Below are 16940 nucleotides of genomic sequence, written 5' to 3' on the forward strand. Positions count from 1 at the left end.
ATTCGCCAGGGAAGTGTGGATTTCCTTACCAAGAAAGGCATAGCCTGCTCTTGCACAAGTCCAATCCTCTCTCTTCACAGCAATAATTGAATCGTGTCATCCCATTGTGAATTTGAATGAAACAGTAAATAGCATCTAAAAGAGAAGCACACAGCATTGCTGCGGCTCGTGGTTATCGAACACACGGAAATTTAGATACTGTTATAGTTGTTATGTATGTTGAAAGTAAGTTACGATTGCTATATATGTTGAAAGTATGGCTAATGTACTGTGTATATGACGAGGATACATGACGCTGAGATTTTCTTGAAGCACATGCACTTGTTCCCGTAGTTGAAACTCCTGTCTTTTCTGGAATGCATCACAACATAGATATATATATTTACATGGCACGCACTCTAATTGCGCCACGAACACAGTAAATTTGATGGACAAACCCATCTCACTCTGATCACCTTTATCAGGATGGCCAACCCACTTGGCAAAAAAAAAAAAAAAACGATGCTTAAAAAGTATGTTTAGGACAAGAAATCAAGCATGCGATCATATTCATAGAAGATGCATTTTTCTGTTCCATATGTTGTTTAGAGGACCCATCCTTGAATGAAGTTGGTTTCACCAGTACCGCTCTTTGTAACAGATGATCCTTCTGCTTGAGCATACTGGTACCTGGTAATGCACCACTCAAAATGATAAACAAAAGACATAAAGAAGAATAAGAAGGGAGAAGAAGATGAAGAAGATGAAGAAGATGATGATCATTATGAAAAGAAGGCAAAGGAGGAAGAAAGGAATTATTTATTTGAAATAATGCACAGCAGCATAAGGGTTTTCATTTTTACCTCAACTTCATTTATGCTAGAATAATTAGATGATCTTATACAAATCAGTACAATGTGTTCAAACAAAAAACCAAAAAAGTGTGGAATGATGTCAATTTTATGATAGACATGCTCATGTCCACTCTAACCTTATGGCGCGCTTGATATCTTCCAATAATCGTTCAGTTGTTAAACCTAATATATATTTCCAGCTAAATTCAATTCATTGCTCTTTAGAAATGTTATTTAGTACGAGTTTCATCTGCACAACTGAAGAAATAGCATGCAGTTCTATTGTCGCACCACTAGGCCAGTCCTATCAACACATTGTCAGCACAATGAGCTTTTCGTGGAACTCACCTGATTTTTTGATGTTAAGAATCACTCCTCTCAAAAAGGAAAATGGGCAAAGAGAAAGTACCCGATTTGCAAGACCGGCTGGGGTTCGCAATCCAAGGGTATCCGTTGAGAATGGTGGACATGGAAGCTGCTAGTTCCAGCAGCATCAGATGTGGAGGTCCAAAGCGCTTGAATGGCCTTCAGATTTAGTCCTTCTGCCTCCAGCTGAGAAAACATGAATCATCAAGCATCAAGTGCCAGTGTTGAAAATTTCTAACTAATGCACCTTTAAGGACACTGATCTTGTCATGAGCATGAGGCATAATGTACGAAATAACAAATTTCGATACCTGAGACTTGAGTTTCTTGTTAAGATCTCCGAGCTGCCGCTCCTGCTTTTTTGTTGCCGCAGGCCACAGACATCGCATTTAGATACAATGGGGATTAACTTAGAAAGGGAGGATATGGATCCTCCCAATTGTACAATAAACAGACTCATTGTGTACTCATGAAATCATCATAGTTTAACATTAAATCTGTATTTAATTAGGATGATAGATATCAGAAATTGCTTTTCAACTCTTGAAGTCTCTTTCAGGCAATGTACAAAAGAATATAATGAGTCAATTTACTTTCTAATTGAGGTGACACAAATCCAAAGAGAAATGCGAAATTTGTAGAGATTGATATTAGAACTTACTGAATACATTACATACCTTTTTGCGGAGGTCATCCATTTGTTCCAACATAAGTTGTGTCTACAATTTGGGAAAAAATAGAGATAAAGTGGGTTAAATTCAGGATCTTGCTAAGTTTATGTTTGGGAAAAGGCAGACACTGGAAAATTAGCTTCTCTTGAGGATAAATGACATGAATAAGATTTTTAGTTTTAATTGACAACTGCTCTAAGAGTACACGATTTTTCTTATGCCAGAATTGAAATGATGATATAAAGATCAATAGGGGAGAACCAAACTGTAAATTATATATAAGAGCTTCGCATGGGTCGATGATGGAACTCCCTTTCACCTTGTCCAATATTTAGTTGCATGGATCTATTAGCCATCAAACCTTCATCGATATGCATGATTAGTTGCATCTAAGTCCTTCAAAAGATGATTGATTTCGGGAAATCAGATCAATTTACCAAAACCATACTACTCAACCATGAGAGTCAACGCAGATTGAAATTTTAGTAAAAATGAAATGACGATCAAAGATCATATTGGCTAATTTAACAAACTCATTTCCAGTTTCTTGATAATCAGTACTCAGAGCTATGTGTATAACCGTCTGTGATTGGTCCAAAAATAAATTCAGGTGCGATGAACACTTCTAAAGTTCAATAAAAAATTCAGTTAAAAAAGCTGGAGAAAAACTCCATCATGCTGGCCCAACATTTGCGAGTGGCACATGGGTTGAGTGAAATACCTTCCTTCGCCTAGCTTGTGCAAGAGCTTGTTCAAGCTGCTTCTCAAGATTTTGCAACTCTTTCACATTCAGCGGTCCAAGGTCTTCTCCAAGCAAATGCCTTAAAATTCAGTACTCCGTGTTAGCACATATTATGGTGTTAGCAGATTGCAACTTATAGACCGATTAATACATTTCCCTAGAAAAATGTAATGCTTGAATCTATGAGATGATATTTTGGCAAAAATAAGAAAAGAGCAAAACCTCTGAGTTTGTTGAAGAGATTCATATTTTGCCTTCAATTTTGATATCTCTTGAAACCAGTTCTGCTGTCATAAAAAAACACCAATTGAAGTGAAGACAGACATATCTTCGCTTCATTATAATGAAAACGCAATATGTGAATGTACTGAATCTCACTGGGAAACTAAGGCTTCACACTTATTATCACACAGCTGTTTTAAAACATCGCATAGTAATCTCAGCATGTCGCTGTCTACGGTAACGGCATTAAATCATATGAAGTTCCAGGCTTCAAGCAAAAGAAACATTTTATGGTCAATGGATTTTGATCCCCCAAAAAAAAAAAAAAAAAGAGTTTATTGAGCAGCAAATCTAGTATCTAGTGTAATAAATACAAACTTGTGTCTCATGTTCAGCAACGTTGTCTTGAGGAGTGAAGTTGTCACGTTGGTATCGTTCAAGTGTCTTATTTATGCTGCAAAGAAGAGATAAAGAAATGTTTAGTCTTCTCGACTCTCCACTTGCAAATACTTTCTGCACAGTGAAATCAAAATTTACGAATCACAGGCTCAGGAAAAGGGGCAAAAAATTGGGCAAGTGGCCAAGAAAATCTGTGCCGTATGTGACTCTAGTATGAGAAATATCACAGCTTGGAGTAGTGAATATTTCCTACAGTTAAAGTCAGTTGAACAAGTAACTATTTAGGCAAAAAGGTTACACTTTCTACTTATCCGCAATCAGTAAAATGTGTTTCTATGCAAAGTTATTAACCAATCCTCCCTAGACAATCAGCTAACAATACTCATGAGCCTGTAATAGAACCTATAACCATTACTTGTGAGCATCCTGATGAATATAGGTTGATCACATTTCATCCCTTAGGTTTTGCCTATACAATCTTGCATATAAATGGAAAACATGCCAGTAGATTACTACTGGTGGTAGTAGTCTCTAGTATGGCAAAGATCTGTTCTAACTCTAGATTTATACAAAAAATCGTACAATCACACCGATCTTATTGGTAAATCACTCGAAATGAGTAAATTTTTGTATAGTAACCATCAATCGGACTTTACCTCACTCCCTTTTAAATTTATTAGGAAATATTTGGATATTTCTAAACCCAATACTAAATTGTGGACTGGGGATGGCAAGAAAGAGCTATAATAACATGAAACTAGAGAAATGCCCTTTTGACCTAGGTATGTATTACAAAAATAACTTTTATTGGTCAATATGACAAGAATGATTCAAATAACAAGAACCACAAAAAATAAAAGAGCTGATAAACGGCACTCATTAACACGTACTAATGGAAACTATATTAAGATGAACTAATGAAAATTAGCCCCTCCTTGTACTGCAACAGAAACAGACTTTCCCCACAAATTGCAAGCTTTAGGTTGTAACTAATGGCATATGATTAATCAAAGGAAACACTGGCTGCATTGGACTGTCTCTTTATGCAGGTCAGATCTGACTCTTGTTTGTTGTTAAATTAAAGAGAGTTATTCACCATTACAACTGCAAGTTCTTCTTTAATTGAGGAGAAGAAGAAATATTTCGGGCTACATGTCTGTGGGAATGCTTCCATTTGTTACCCAAATATGCTTCATTTTGTTGACAAAGGAAATAGAAAGGATAATGGAGAAAATTTCCCACAGAGAGAGAGAGAGAGAGAGAGAGAGAGGCGATGCAGTGTTACCTAAAGATAAAAATCTGTCTTCCTTTTCATTTTTTTTTTCTCAGGAGAAAATCTTAGTAGATTAGTCTGATGCAAGAACGTGATCTTTCTTCTGGGTATGAAGAAAAGATAAATGAAAAGAGATGACAGATTGTACAGAAAGAAGTTATTACATGACAGAATTCATGGGATGTCCAGACCCAATTTTGATACCTTCACGCGAGAGGGAGAGAGAGAGAGAGACGGGAAGACATGGATGAGATTGATCTACACTGACTCCTCAAGCAGTACTTGAAATCATCTTGTAGAAGAAAGTGCATAGCCAGAGGATCAAACGACTAATGACAAAACCTCGCACTCTTTTGGCACTGTGCAATTGGCTTTCTCTGAGAGAGAGAGAGAGAGAGAGAGAGAGAGAGAGAGAGAGAGAGAGCACTGAAGAACCCTAGATCCTCCAACTTGCACAGAGGTCCAAGAGAGGGCACAAGCTCTACGGAAAGAAATCATGACACGACCTCAACGTCATAGGATGTAAAGACCCAACTTTTACACCTTTACAAGAGAGAGAGAGAGAGAGAGAGAGAGAGAGAGAGAGAGAGAGAGAGAGAGAGAGAGAGAGAGAGAGAGAGATTCCATGGTAGACATGAATGTGATTGATCTGCACCATCCACACACCTGAAGCAGTACATAAAATTATCTTGAAGAAGAAAGCGCATACCCAGAGGATCAAACGACTAATAGACATGAAGACAAAAAGCCCCCACACTCTTTGGGCATTGTGCAACTACCTTTCTCTGGAGAGAGAGAGAGAGCACTGAAGAACCCTAGATCCTCCAACTTACACAGAGCTACAAGAGAGGGCACAGGTTCTTTGTTTCAGTTGGATAGCAAAATGTGGAATCTTTGTTTCAGGTGATTGTTTCAGAAGAGACTCGCACAACGCCACTACCACTGTTGTGATTATTTTCCATGAAAGAACAAGAAAGAAAGCTATAAAGCAAAAGTAGAGAGAGAGAGAGAGAGAGAGAGAGAGAGACATGAAACGTGTCGATCTTGCATTGACAATATGTCATAATAGAACTGAGAACTGGCGGTTTCTTGAGAGATCCAACACAAGGCCACATGAAAAAAAGGATAATAGGAGAACAGGAAAAGCCCCCAAAACAAAAATATCCTGACAAACGCCAGAACCATGGAATGGGAGCCGAGGAAAGAGAGCTCGTTCTCAGGAGAGAGAGAGAGAGAGAGAGAGAGAGCAGTTTGCTGAAACTCAATTGATGAAAATGGCATTACAAAAGAGGAGATAAAAATGAGAATTGATGAAACGACGCCCACTTGTTGCTATAAGCACAATAATCTTCCCGGAAAGGAAAAGGAAAATTCTTTAAGAGCAACCGCACTTTTGATGAAACCCACAAAAGAAAGGAGAATCCCAGAAAAAAGAACCTTTGAGAAACCTAGATCAACTGAAATTAAGAGCATGAGAGAGAGAGAGAGAGAGAGAGAGAGAGAGAGAGAGAGAGAGAGAGAGAGAGAGAGAGAGAGAGAGAGAGAGAGAGAGAGAGAGATTGTACCCAGAAGGGCCAGCGCTGCCAAACTCATAGAGCTTGCCACGGCTGGAGAAGATGAGGAGCGCGACCTCAACATCACACAGCACAGAGAGCTCATAGGCCTTCTTCAACAGCCCATTCCTCCTCTTTGAGAAGGTCACCTGCCTGTTGATCTTGTTCTCTATCCTCTTCAGCTCCACTCTCCCTCTCCCCATTACTCTCTCTCTCTCTCTAGATACAGCGTTTGGATAATAGAAACAGTCAGTTGATGGCTGTGGACGAAGAAGGCATATATGTACTACAGACCTTAGCCTCTCCTATGGTTGTCTGGCTTTCCCTTGGTGGGGTTCTGGGGCTGCTGTACTAAAACGGAGAGGTACAGACGAATGCGTCGTGTATTCACATTTGTATTTGGCCAAAGAAGGGTGTACTGATAATTTCTTTGCCTAGCTTTCTAGGCAGGCATAGCAGCGTGAGTAGATGCAGGAAAGCAAGAGAAGCGGAAGGGAAAGACAAAAATAAAAACCAGAAAAAAGAAAGAAAGAAGAGGCTGCAAACTCCCCTTTTGCAATAAGACAGAAACCCACGCTCCCTTTCAATTCTTTAGTACATCGTTACTCTGCAGCCTCTATTCTTTCCCCATTATTTTCTTCATGTACCACCACATGCCATGGCAAGATCACTTGGCACATATGGCAAAAGGGTGACAAGTAATTTGCATTCGACGTTACGGAGAATGTGCACAATCTATTTAATTAGTAAATTGTTGACTGATGAGATACGAGTGCGACTCTAACGATGATAGATGAATTTCTCCCGAGCAAGGGTTTATGGCTCGATAATCCTTAATAGCGCATTTTTGATAGCATGAAATAGTGGAGGACAGCCCTTTTTCTTTCCTCGCTTTGCACTTTCCTTTGGAAAGCACTTTTGAAAATCAAAATTTTTGATATCTCGAGTCTCACGTTAATTGGGAGAGGCTCGTTGAGTGATTCATGAGTCAACATTCATTTTCAAATGGTTATCACTTTGCGTGACTATTAAGAATACTCCTTTAAGACCTTGGCCCCACATGAATAGGGGTTGGGGTCTTTACAATTTGTTATTCTATGGACTTAGAATCGTAGAAGAACTCATATTATTTAGTCAGTTGAACATTGCATACTAGCATATTAGTCAATATATATCCCCTCGCTGGTACGATAATTCACATTTGTAAATTTATTATGCAGTCACAAACGACCGTATGCATGATACAAGATGGATCGGTGGTGTTACCATCAAAGAATTTCTGGTTATGTCTCTCCTTTTTTTCTTTTTTTTTTTTTTGGTTCCTTCTTCATTTTTTGGGCTTTATAAGGGCATTTTAGTATTATTGCTAGGGAAAAAATAGATAGGAAAAAGCAAATTACACACCTAAGAATTTCAGAAAAATGTATATAAAAAACAATATAATGGAGAGTGTTTGTAATGAAATTTCATGGTTAGATGTCATTTTCATCCTTTTTTTTTTTTTTTGTGAATTATTATGGGTACGAAGCATGATATACTAGAGGTAGTTGAGAGATATAATTTAAAAGGCCTGCAACTTCTTTACCCTTTACAGGTCAATAATCATTACGAATATCCGAGTTGATTTGTTGCATTTTTTGGCTAAACTGCTTTAAATTGGTAGGCTCCCATGCAAGTCGCTATTGCTACTTAAAATGGAAAAAAAATATTTATTTATTTATATGTTAGGAACGCATAAAATGGAGTCAATCAAAGTTCTGAAAAAGGCAACAGGCATGTATTGGGCAGTCTCATAATTTTATCTACCGATTGAAGTATTTTATTTTATTTTATATTCTACACGTTTAATATGGAAGAAGTAATGTTGTTGTTATTATGGAAGTATTATATTTTTTCTGAATATCGTTTCAGACTTTAACGAAATGTTTAAGCAAATTTTTGGTTGTGTAGTCGAAGTGTTTAAACAAGGTCAATCAACAAAATATTATTCTAATTAGGAACAAAAATAAAAAGACGATTTTATTCTGAGGACAGAATTCTAGCTCCATCAGAAAGGGATATAAAACCAAATCCAACCGTGCTTGGGGCGAGTTTGGCAATGCTTTGACTTTAAGACTTTACATTTAAACAAAAGACGCTGACTAATTTTTTTTTTTTTGGAAAAATAAATAGTGTTTAGTAAAGTGAAATTTACATACTTTAGTGAGGGCAAAGATAGAAAATCAAATGAAAAAAATTCTTTGGCCTGAGTTGCTTTTCTTGGAAGCCTTAAAGCCAAAGCAAAGGGGCTTGCTTTGTAGTTTCGAGTCGAATGATAACTTTAAGATAATGGGACACTTTCTCATGCGCTTGGGGATAGGTTTTACAGTCAAATACATTAATTCATAAAACCATCTTAACCTTTTATGGAAGAGACAATTACATAAATAATCTCTAAACTTTGATCCAACGCATAATGTCATTCCTGAATTTTTATTTTGTTCAATACGATCCTTTGATTTTTTATACATATTCATTTTAGTCCATGAATTATATCAAAATATTTAATGTTATTCTTGAACTTGAATTAATTGAAGGACTATATTGAATATTTTTATATAGTCCATGGACTAAATTAAACATGTACTAAAAGTTCATGTAACACATTAAATAATTTAAAATTCAAGTACAAAATTATATATTGAGTTAAAGTTTAAGGATTATATTAAATAAATTAAAAGTTTATGATTGACATCGGAATCGTTTGTGTCAATTTTCATTAATAATGCGCAGTGATGTGGACCAGCTCGCTTGATTCGATCCTTATCGTCATGATTGATGGTTTTTCCAAAACGAAACAAAAAGTTATGGATGAGTTAATGGTCTTTTTCCGCCCTTATTTATTGAAGGCTCAAATGACCTTTTCTGGCATAATGAGGAGGAGTTTGATGTTGAATCTCTTTCCATATTTTCTCTGTTTTTCGCAAATTTGAATTGAATGACTTCCTTGTAAGAAATGGAATAAGAATCACTTTAGTTAATTTAAGTCAAATGCCATATTAATGATGCATACTAAACTTGGGATGCACTCCATATTTAGCTCCTTTCTTGATACATTTTCTAATTGAAGCTCAATAACTTTTTTTTTTCTTTTTTCCACAAGAAGCAAAATTAAATTCATAAGATGAATGGATAGAGGGCGATGACGATACAAATGTGACGCCTCATGTGGCCAGGACATGAATTATAAGCGGTCTCTACCGTTGTGGAAATCCGCATTGCCTCTCACTTGATCGATGTGTGAGACGGTCGATGTGATTTCTTGATTAGCGAATACATTACATATGGGATGGAAAAATTATGTTCCCTGCTGTAGTTCGGTCTTGCACTTCAAAATGGAACATCGGCTCGAGCAATTCCGTCTCCATCTCTGAGGTAAGGGGTTGCGAGATCTAAAAACGCTAGAAATGAACTTTTGAATTCTCTTCTTACGAAAAATGGAATTCTTTGTTTCTGGTAAAAAAAAAAATCCTAGCTAGTCTATCCGAGCCATGTAACCTACATTTTTTCTCTCTAATTTCCTTTTTATTTCTAGTTTGAGAGCAAATTTTGAGGGCAAATTTTGAGGGCTCACTATCCTACAATTAAAAGAGTGGACACAAGAAGAGATGGATCGGCGGCTGCCTACGGCTTTCATTCGGTCATCATGGTCGCGTGAAGGGGATCGTCGGTCCCGGTCCAAAATAATATCAAAGAAGCTTAGATCTTGGAGAGGTTTGAGGTATTAGGATGGAACTGGGACTTTGGTGCAAGATTTATCGATCCAATTCGGCAAATATCAAATCATGGGTGGATTTTCGGCAACCCTTTGGTATGAATTAGGCAAATGATTGAAGTCTTGATGGTCAGCCATCAAGAATTTCTCTTCATATAGGGAATTCACGAGGTTGGCCAAAAGTTATTCCAACAAAAGAAAAGGCATGACATTGCTCCGACTAACCTTAGACATGCGGAAAATACTTGTCTAGATCTGGTCTATTTGGTTAATCGATTATATCGCGTACATCGAGTGGGATCACTGTACGGCTCCCGTATTTGGTTGTGCATCATGACTAGTCTAATATGGACTTGATCGTAAAGGCTTTATGGACTCGATAGAAGTGTCCATGATATAGGTGGGATTTGGCATGTTTTGATTCCGAATCAGTCGAATTAGGTTCAGTTTAATCGTTTTAAAAATAGGTAAAGCCTAGACAAGCGCTTTCTACTCGGCCTTGGCACCACCCACCCCGGCTTGGCTTGATGATTTCTTTCTGATGGCAATCTTTAAACCGTAAGAGGAGTTCGGGCAAGAATTTTTGGGCTCGAAGCCTTACCATCTGCCCCCATTTTCTTCCTCATCGGTTGGATCTGGCCTGACTATTTTGTTCAGAACCACTCCCCGATCAAGTCTAGCCACAACATTCCCGTGAAGATAAACACACCCTAATGCAAAAATTTCCCGTAAAACACGCACCACCGGATTGCCAAAACTTCACAAGCAAAGGCCATAAAATAGCAATGACCATGGGTCAAAAAGCAAAGTGGAGAGAAAGGGAGGGAGGGGGGTGTGAATCCCCCTTCACGTGGGTCCAAACCATCACCAGCACTCCTTCAATTTCCCTCTTGCTTTCGGTACGAGCTGTGCACCCCCTCGACAAAGACGACCCGGTTCACCCAATCGCCCAATCCACATCAAGAGCGGTGGCGGTGGTTGAGAGGAGGACTTTGCCATTTTGGGAACGCTTTGATGGCCCAGAAGGGGCCCCTTTCTCATCGTGCTGTGCAGGTTCCTGTTCTTGGCCATGCCCCCCTCCCTTTCCCTCTTGATGAAGAAGAAGTGAGGGGGCAGCAAATGGTAGAGTCAAACGGGACATCCTCTGGATCCATCCTTGCTCCGTTCTTCTTAGGGTGAAAAGGGGCGAGAACAACAGTGATTCTGGGGCTAGTTGGGATGTACGGAGCTGAATACGGCAATCGGGAGTTATCTGTATCGATCGCGTGCGTCTCTTTCGCTATTTCGCGAATCGCGCTGGGTGCGGGGCATCCGGCCTCCATGATTCATAGTACCTGGCCGCCCGAGGAGAGTAATCTAAGGGGCCCGACCGTGTTTTACGACTACGTGCATGCCATTAAGCACTGAGAATTCCCTGTTTGGGTAAGGATATTTCACGAACTTTGGGAGCTCGCCTACCAAACGTGGGCGTCTCGTCGTTCAAAAGGCCGAAAGCAATAAGACATTTCGTTCAAATTCTTTGCACCTAAATGCGATCGGGTCATTGATAAGGACGTGTTCAACAAGTGAGCATGAACAGTCATATGGGAAGCACATGAGCACTGCCACATGCATGACGTCAATGACCGCAAAAGATGATGCGGTCAACCGACGGTGATGCACCTTAGTGATATATACTATTGACACTTGGGGATCAAACGTCATTAAATCATCCATATGAATGTTGGCAATGATACAAATAGTAATGTGCCGTCTGAAGGTCTTTAAAGGCGCAAGAAACCAACGAAGGGACATAGAGAAAATGGTTATAAGACAAAACAATTGAAATTGGGAAGAAATGGGCACGCATGCTTAGAGAAAACATTTGCCATTGGAATATTAGACAAAGGGATATGAAAGACAAAACCGAGGAGCAATACAATTGTTAGACAGTTATTTATAAGCAATCCTTAGCCACTATAATATCAAAATCGTGGAGACAGTTGACACTCTTTCTCAAGAGGATAACCGTTTAGAAAAAGAATCTAAGGATCATGGGTAAGGAAATGCCAAAGAACGAAAGAATGTGGAGACAACTGATGGGAATTGACCATGAATGACGCACCCGTTGGAAACCATCGAGAAGCAGTTATTGCACTGCCATTACAAATACCATCAGTCGTATACTAGAAAGCCCCCTTCACAAATTAAATAAATTTATCTTTATATTTACTTCCATGCATCTTGTAGCTTTAGATTCACGTCGTTAATTAAATTGCAGCATGTATCTTTATCCCGATTGCTGTGTCATCGATTAAAGTATGGCTCGTTTTGTTAGTGTGTGGTTTGTTTGTGCTGATTGTACTTTCCAAGTCTTGGGTCGATTGAATTTTGGCACGATTAGTATGTGTATGATTTCGCTTGGAGTTAAGTAGTTGATTTATATATTCACCCGGATATTTCTTATCCGAAATCACGATAGAACCCAGTCTTTTTCAATGAAAAGACAAAGAATTACTTTCGGTGAAAGATGTTCCATCACGGGAGAAAATTTCATCGAAACACATATACAAAAATGCCACTAATTTATAACTAGTGAAAACAGCCAATTTTCTTGAGAGTGGGATTCATTATTATTTAACTAGAGCATGCTTATTAAGAAGAGATCATATCGCAATTCCCCTGGCGTGGGACCATTCGCTGTTTCGAGTCGTCTTCTAGGACGAACACGGACTCGAGTAGGGGGAGACACTGAGTGAATTTCATTGATTCTGAACTTTTAGCTCATGTTCATATGGTGTTATAATCGGGTTTTCTCTAGATAAATTGTAAACCACAGAGGACAAGTAAAGAAGTCCACTTTAGCAGGTACACAGGCTCAGGTCGAGGCCCAAGACCAAGCCCAGGCCCAAGCCTAAGCTCAGACCCAAGCCCAAGGTCAAGCATAAACTCTACCACTTCACTTTGGTTAGCGGCATTTTGGGACTAAGCTCTAAAACCTTGAATTGAAACGGAGAAATATTGTGTTCCAACGTGTCAAATAAGAAGGCAGGCTAGAACGCGACACGCGTCCAGTGTGTCCATTACGTCAGGCCAAAATTTCAAATTGAGCGAGGGCATTATTCTTCTCGAAAGAAAACTCTCTCTCCCTTTGAGTCAACTTAGCCTTAACTGCACGGCCTTTGCCTCCGTGGTCCTTAAATCGCCACGAATCCAAAGGATTTACACCGTTGATGCCGCCCTGTTGGCTCCGCCTTCGCCTTGAAAGGTATGATTAGGGTAATCGTTCGACAGGTTTCTAGAAATTTTAGAATTTTTCCCTTTTAATGTTCGTACTTGGTGTGCTAGAGATTCTCGGTTTCGAGTTTTATGTTGAATCAAGCTATGATTTGCTGGTTAGAGGCTTTCCATCTTTCTCCAGTATTCAATACTTTCGTGGCATGTAATGTATCCGTTCATTAGAGGTGCTCCATCTTTCTCCCGAAACTATTGTTTATGATTTGCTGGTTAGAGGTGTGCTTGATTTGGTCTCTAGTGCTTACAACAAATCTCCAGTTTTCTATAAATTGAAACCAATGGTTGTTAGTGGTTTCCTTTGAATTTTTCTTATTTGGTTCTAGATGCAAGTCTTTACTTCACTTTACTCTCTCGTCTTGCTGTGGTCGTACTCTCATCGTTTCTGTTTTTGTTTGTTGGTTGTCTTAATACCGGAACATGCAATTTGGCAAGACAGTTGATTTATCCTTGTATGTGAATTTCGTCGTCTGATTCATTGATTTTGGTTTTTTTTCCTTGAACAGGGTTTCGGAAAGATAGATCCTGATCAATGGGAGTTTGCAAATGAGGAATTTATAAGAAGGGAAACATCTTTTGAATAACATATACTGACGCAAATCAATCCATAGTCATTAGGGGCAGATTGCTTGATTAACTGATTCGGAGAAACTGATGTACAAGGAGGAAATCAACAGACTGCAACACGAGAAGAGTTTGTTTTAGTTGGAGCTTCAAAGCTAAAGACAAGCTGACTAGTAGGCTTGTTAGTAATTTGTTTATAAAACAAATGAAGAGGTGCCTTGTCCCACATCGAAAAGATGTGAGTGCACACGTGAACGAGATTTGGCACTAACCAATGATCATTAATTTTATTTATTGAAAATTCAGATTTATTTTTAGTTAATTTTTGTTGAAACAGTGCAACTGTTCACGAAAAGTTACGATTATTTTTATTTTTTATTTATTTAATTTCGAATTTTTTTTTATGTCTTTTCAATATAACCTTTGAAACGTACTTGTTCACGAAAGGTTGTCTTTGTTTTTTTGCAATCTTTTGAATGGTTGCCTCTATTCAAAAGACAAAGATAAATACGTTTGTTTTGAGATCAAAAACATATAATCTTCTTTCATTTTTTCGTTTTCTTTCGAAAGAAACTACAGCCATTGTTTCTAATTGTTTCCCATGAGAGACTCTGGAGAAATACTAGAATTGCTATCTAGTATTCTCATTTGAGACTTTGTTGTATCCTGGAGGAAATTTACCGGTGACCATTAGCAACTTTGTGGGGCAAATAAATCCTTAAAGAAAGTGATATCACGCCTCAAAGTCCGATTTGAGTACTCTAAAAATCTGACTTCATTGTTCTACCCAATTAGAAGCCATATTTTTCCCAACAAGGCTTGCATTGTAGCCAATACTTTATCACCTACTGTTTTTCTTTTGGCCAAATTTCTCACCTATTATAATCAGCTAACTAGGACAATGTTGTAGGTGAGCAAGATTAAATCAAGTGCAAAGTTAACCCAATAGGAATATCTCGAAATCATAGTTTATAAACAAAAGCGCAATGCCTCGAGACATGTACTGCTGACTTCTTTCGGTTGTTCAAGTGCAATTTGCTCAGTTATATATGTTCTTATTACAAGATTTTCCTCTGTTCATAGCATATATCCATTCATATTGGAAGTGTTCCTGCTGGAAGCATTCATTTTATTAGCATCTACTCATCTATTTATCATGTTTGTTGATTGTCTTGACTATTGGAAGTGTCCCTTTGGTTGATTTGTTATCTTTTTATGCTTATAGAATTCAAGACACGATAGCATATGGTGTATACATTAATGACTAATCTTTGTTATTTGTGTCATCAATGCCAGAGCATTGTTGTATTACCTTATGCCTGGAAAGACTAAGGGTGCGTTTGGTAACGTTTCTGTTTAAAATTTGTTCCAGGAAACAGAAATAGAAAAAAGTGTTTCTGTTCCAGGGAATAATTTTTGAACAAAAAAACGCGTTTGGTAACTGTATAAAATTTATGTTTCTGGAATAGAAAAAGAACAGAAACACATTTGGTAACTGCAAAAAATTTCTGTTTCTAAAATAGAAAAAGAACAGAAACACGTTTGGTAATGTACAAAATTTCTGTTCCAATTTTTTTCAATTGTTTTTTTTTTTTTTTTTTAAAGTGTAAACTTGGTATTGAATTATCATTCTCATGAAATGCTCATCAATTTAATTTTGTTCACATTAAGTGAAAACAAACATTCTAAACTTGATCATATTTGCTTACTTGGAAGAAATTTTTTTAAGTTTGTACCAAAATTTTCCCAATTGTTTTTTTTTTTTATAAATAAAGTGTAAACTTGGTTTTGAATTCTCATTATCATAAAATGCTCATAAATTTAATTTTGTTCATGGTGAGTAAAGTCAAACATTCTGAACATGGTTATAAGTGCATACTTCGAAGAAAATTTTATAAATAAACTTTGTACCAAATTTTTCTCACGTGCCTTTTTTTTCAATAAAGTGTAAACTTGGTATTGCATTATCACTCTAATGAAATGCTCATCAATTTAATTTTGTTCATGGTGGGTGAAGACAAACATTCTGAACATGGTCATGTGCATACTTGGAACAAAATTTCGTAAGTAAAATTTGTAAAATAAGAACTACCTAAAAGAAGAATATCTTATGGATCTCTATATAGACCCTTTCATACATAACATCACAATAATGAAGTAATATAGTTCATTGTTCAACTTCATCACATTGAATTTGATAAGTGAATACTTAAAAACAAAATTACAAAAGTCGGAAACACAAAGTCATGAAATCTCAGGCATATTATGATCCATCGCCATTTTATTTGCAATCCTTGTCCTAAGCATGTTTATTCCAAGTGCATCATGCAATGTATCATCTGCAACCTCCACTTCTGTATGTCCGCATGGATACTCCGGATCTCTATATAGGGAAAAGTTTCTATCCATCGCATCTTGATCACGAATGTAATTATGGAGAGCACAACAAGCAATTACAACAAGTGCTTGCTTCCGAATTGTAAATGGAGGCATCTGTCTCAAAATGGTGAAGCGATTCTTTAATGCCCTAAATGACCTCTCAATTACATTTCTTAGTGAATAGTGCTTCTTGTTGAACAATTCTCTTGCTGTCCTTGGTCGTCCCCCATTCCCTCTATACTCGCTTAGATGATACCGATCGCCTCTAAATAGAGTTAAAAATCCTGGAAGTGCTGCATAACCTGAATCTACTATGTAATATTTCCTTATAACATGATATATATAAATTTGTTGTGATATTGAACCATAATATATAATTATAAAATTGTCTTCATAAACAAAGTAAGTACTGGGTGGTGGTTGGGGAAATTGCAGTTGAGGATTTTCGAGTGCTGCTGAAAGCACTCGACAATTGTTGGCAGATCCTTCCCATCCAGCATACACGAAAGTAAATTTCATATCAAAAGAGCAAATACACAGCACATTCTGGGTTGTTCTCCCACTCCTACCTCTAAATGGAATCTGCTGAGACACAGGAACGGTAGCATTTATATGGGTGCCATTCATAGCACCTACGCAGTCCTGTCAATATATTAACAATCTAATATCATATAAGATTATCAACTACATGTATTTGACGGTATAAAATCAATATAAAAATCATACCTTAAAGTAGCGTTTATGACTAGGATCAATAAGAATTTCTTGTGGAATGACGTCAAAGGACGGTGGTTTGATTATCTCATTTGAAAGTTTGATCATTGCTTTCAACACTTTATTGAAATATTTGTTGATCATTTCTCCTGAATGTTGAAATCTCTCACATAAATCTCTATTTGAGTTATTGTGAG

The 16940-nt window shown here is 37.6% G+C and overlaps 1 protein-coding gene across 2 annotated transcripts; it reads right to left on the reverse strand.

The window, feature by feature from the left end:
* Positions 1-321: 321 nt before the first annotated feature.
* Positions 322-6557, reverse strand: LOC104444294 (agamous-like MADS-box protein MADS3). 2 transcript variants are annotated; one of them, XM_018873866.2, is made up of 8 exons: positions 6072-6557; positions 3213-3288; positions 2835-2899; positions 2592-2691; positions 1877-1918; positions 1511-1552; positions 1243-1385; positions 322-669 (listed from the first exon to the last, which is right to left on the reverse strand). In XM_018873866.2, exons 1-8 carry the CDS (start codon positions 6260-6262, stop codon positions 585-587), a joined length of 744 nt encoding a protein of 247 aa, XP_018729411.2. In that variant the 5' UTR covers positions 6263-6557; the 3' UTR covers positions 322-584. The 2 variants fall into 2 exon arrangements, with proteins under 2 accessions (XP_018729411.2, XP_010056253.2); XM_010057951.3 differs by having other exon boundaries at positions 2835-2896; positions 6072-6262.
* Between the last annotated feature and the right edge of the window lie 10383 nt (positions 6558-16940).

This window comes from Eucalyptus grandis, chromosome 5 (genome assembly GCF_016545825.1).
Source record: "Eucalyptus grandis isolate ANBG69807.140 chromosome 5, ASM1654582v1, whole genome shotgun sequence".
NCBI classification, from domain to species: domain Eukaryota; kingdom Viridiplantae; phylum Streptophyta; class Magnoliopsida; order Myrtales; family Myrtaceae; genus Eucalyptus; species Eucalyptus grandis.

What these genes read in the sequence shown, in the direction of transcription:
- LOC104444294 (XM_018873866.2), bottom strand. Translation starts at nt 6,262, where the DNA reads ATGGGGAGAGGGAGAGTGGAGCTGAAGAGGATAGAGAACAAGATCAAC. An exon ending in TTGCTGAACATGAGACACAA is followed by an intron (nt 2,900 to 3,212) that starts GTTTGTATTTAT and finishes TTTTTATGACAG; the next exon opens with CAGAACTGGTTTCAAGAGAT. An exon ending in ACAAGAAACTCAAGTCTCAG is followed by an intron (nt 1,386 to 1,510) that starts GTATCGAAATTT and finishes ATGTTTTCTCAG; the next exon opens with CTGGAGGCAGAAGGACTAAA.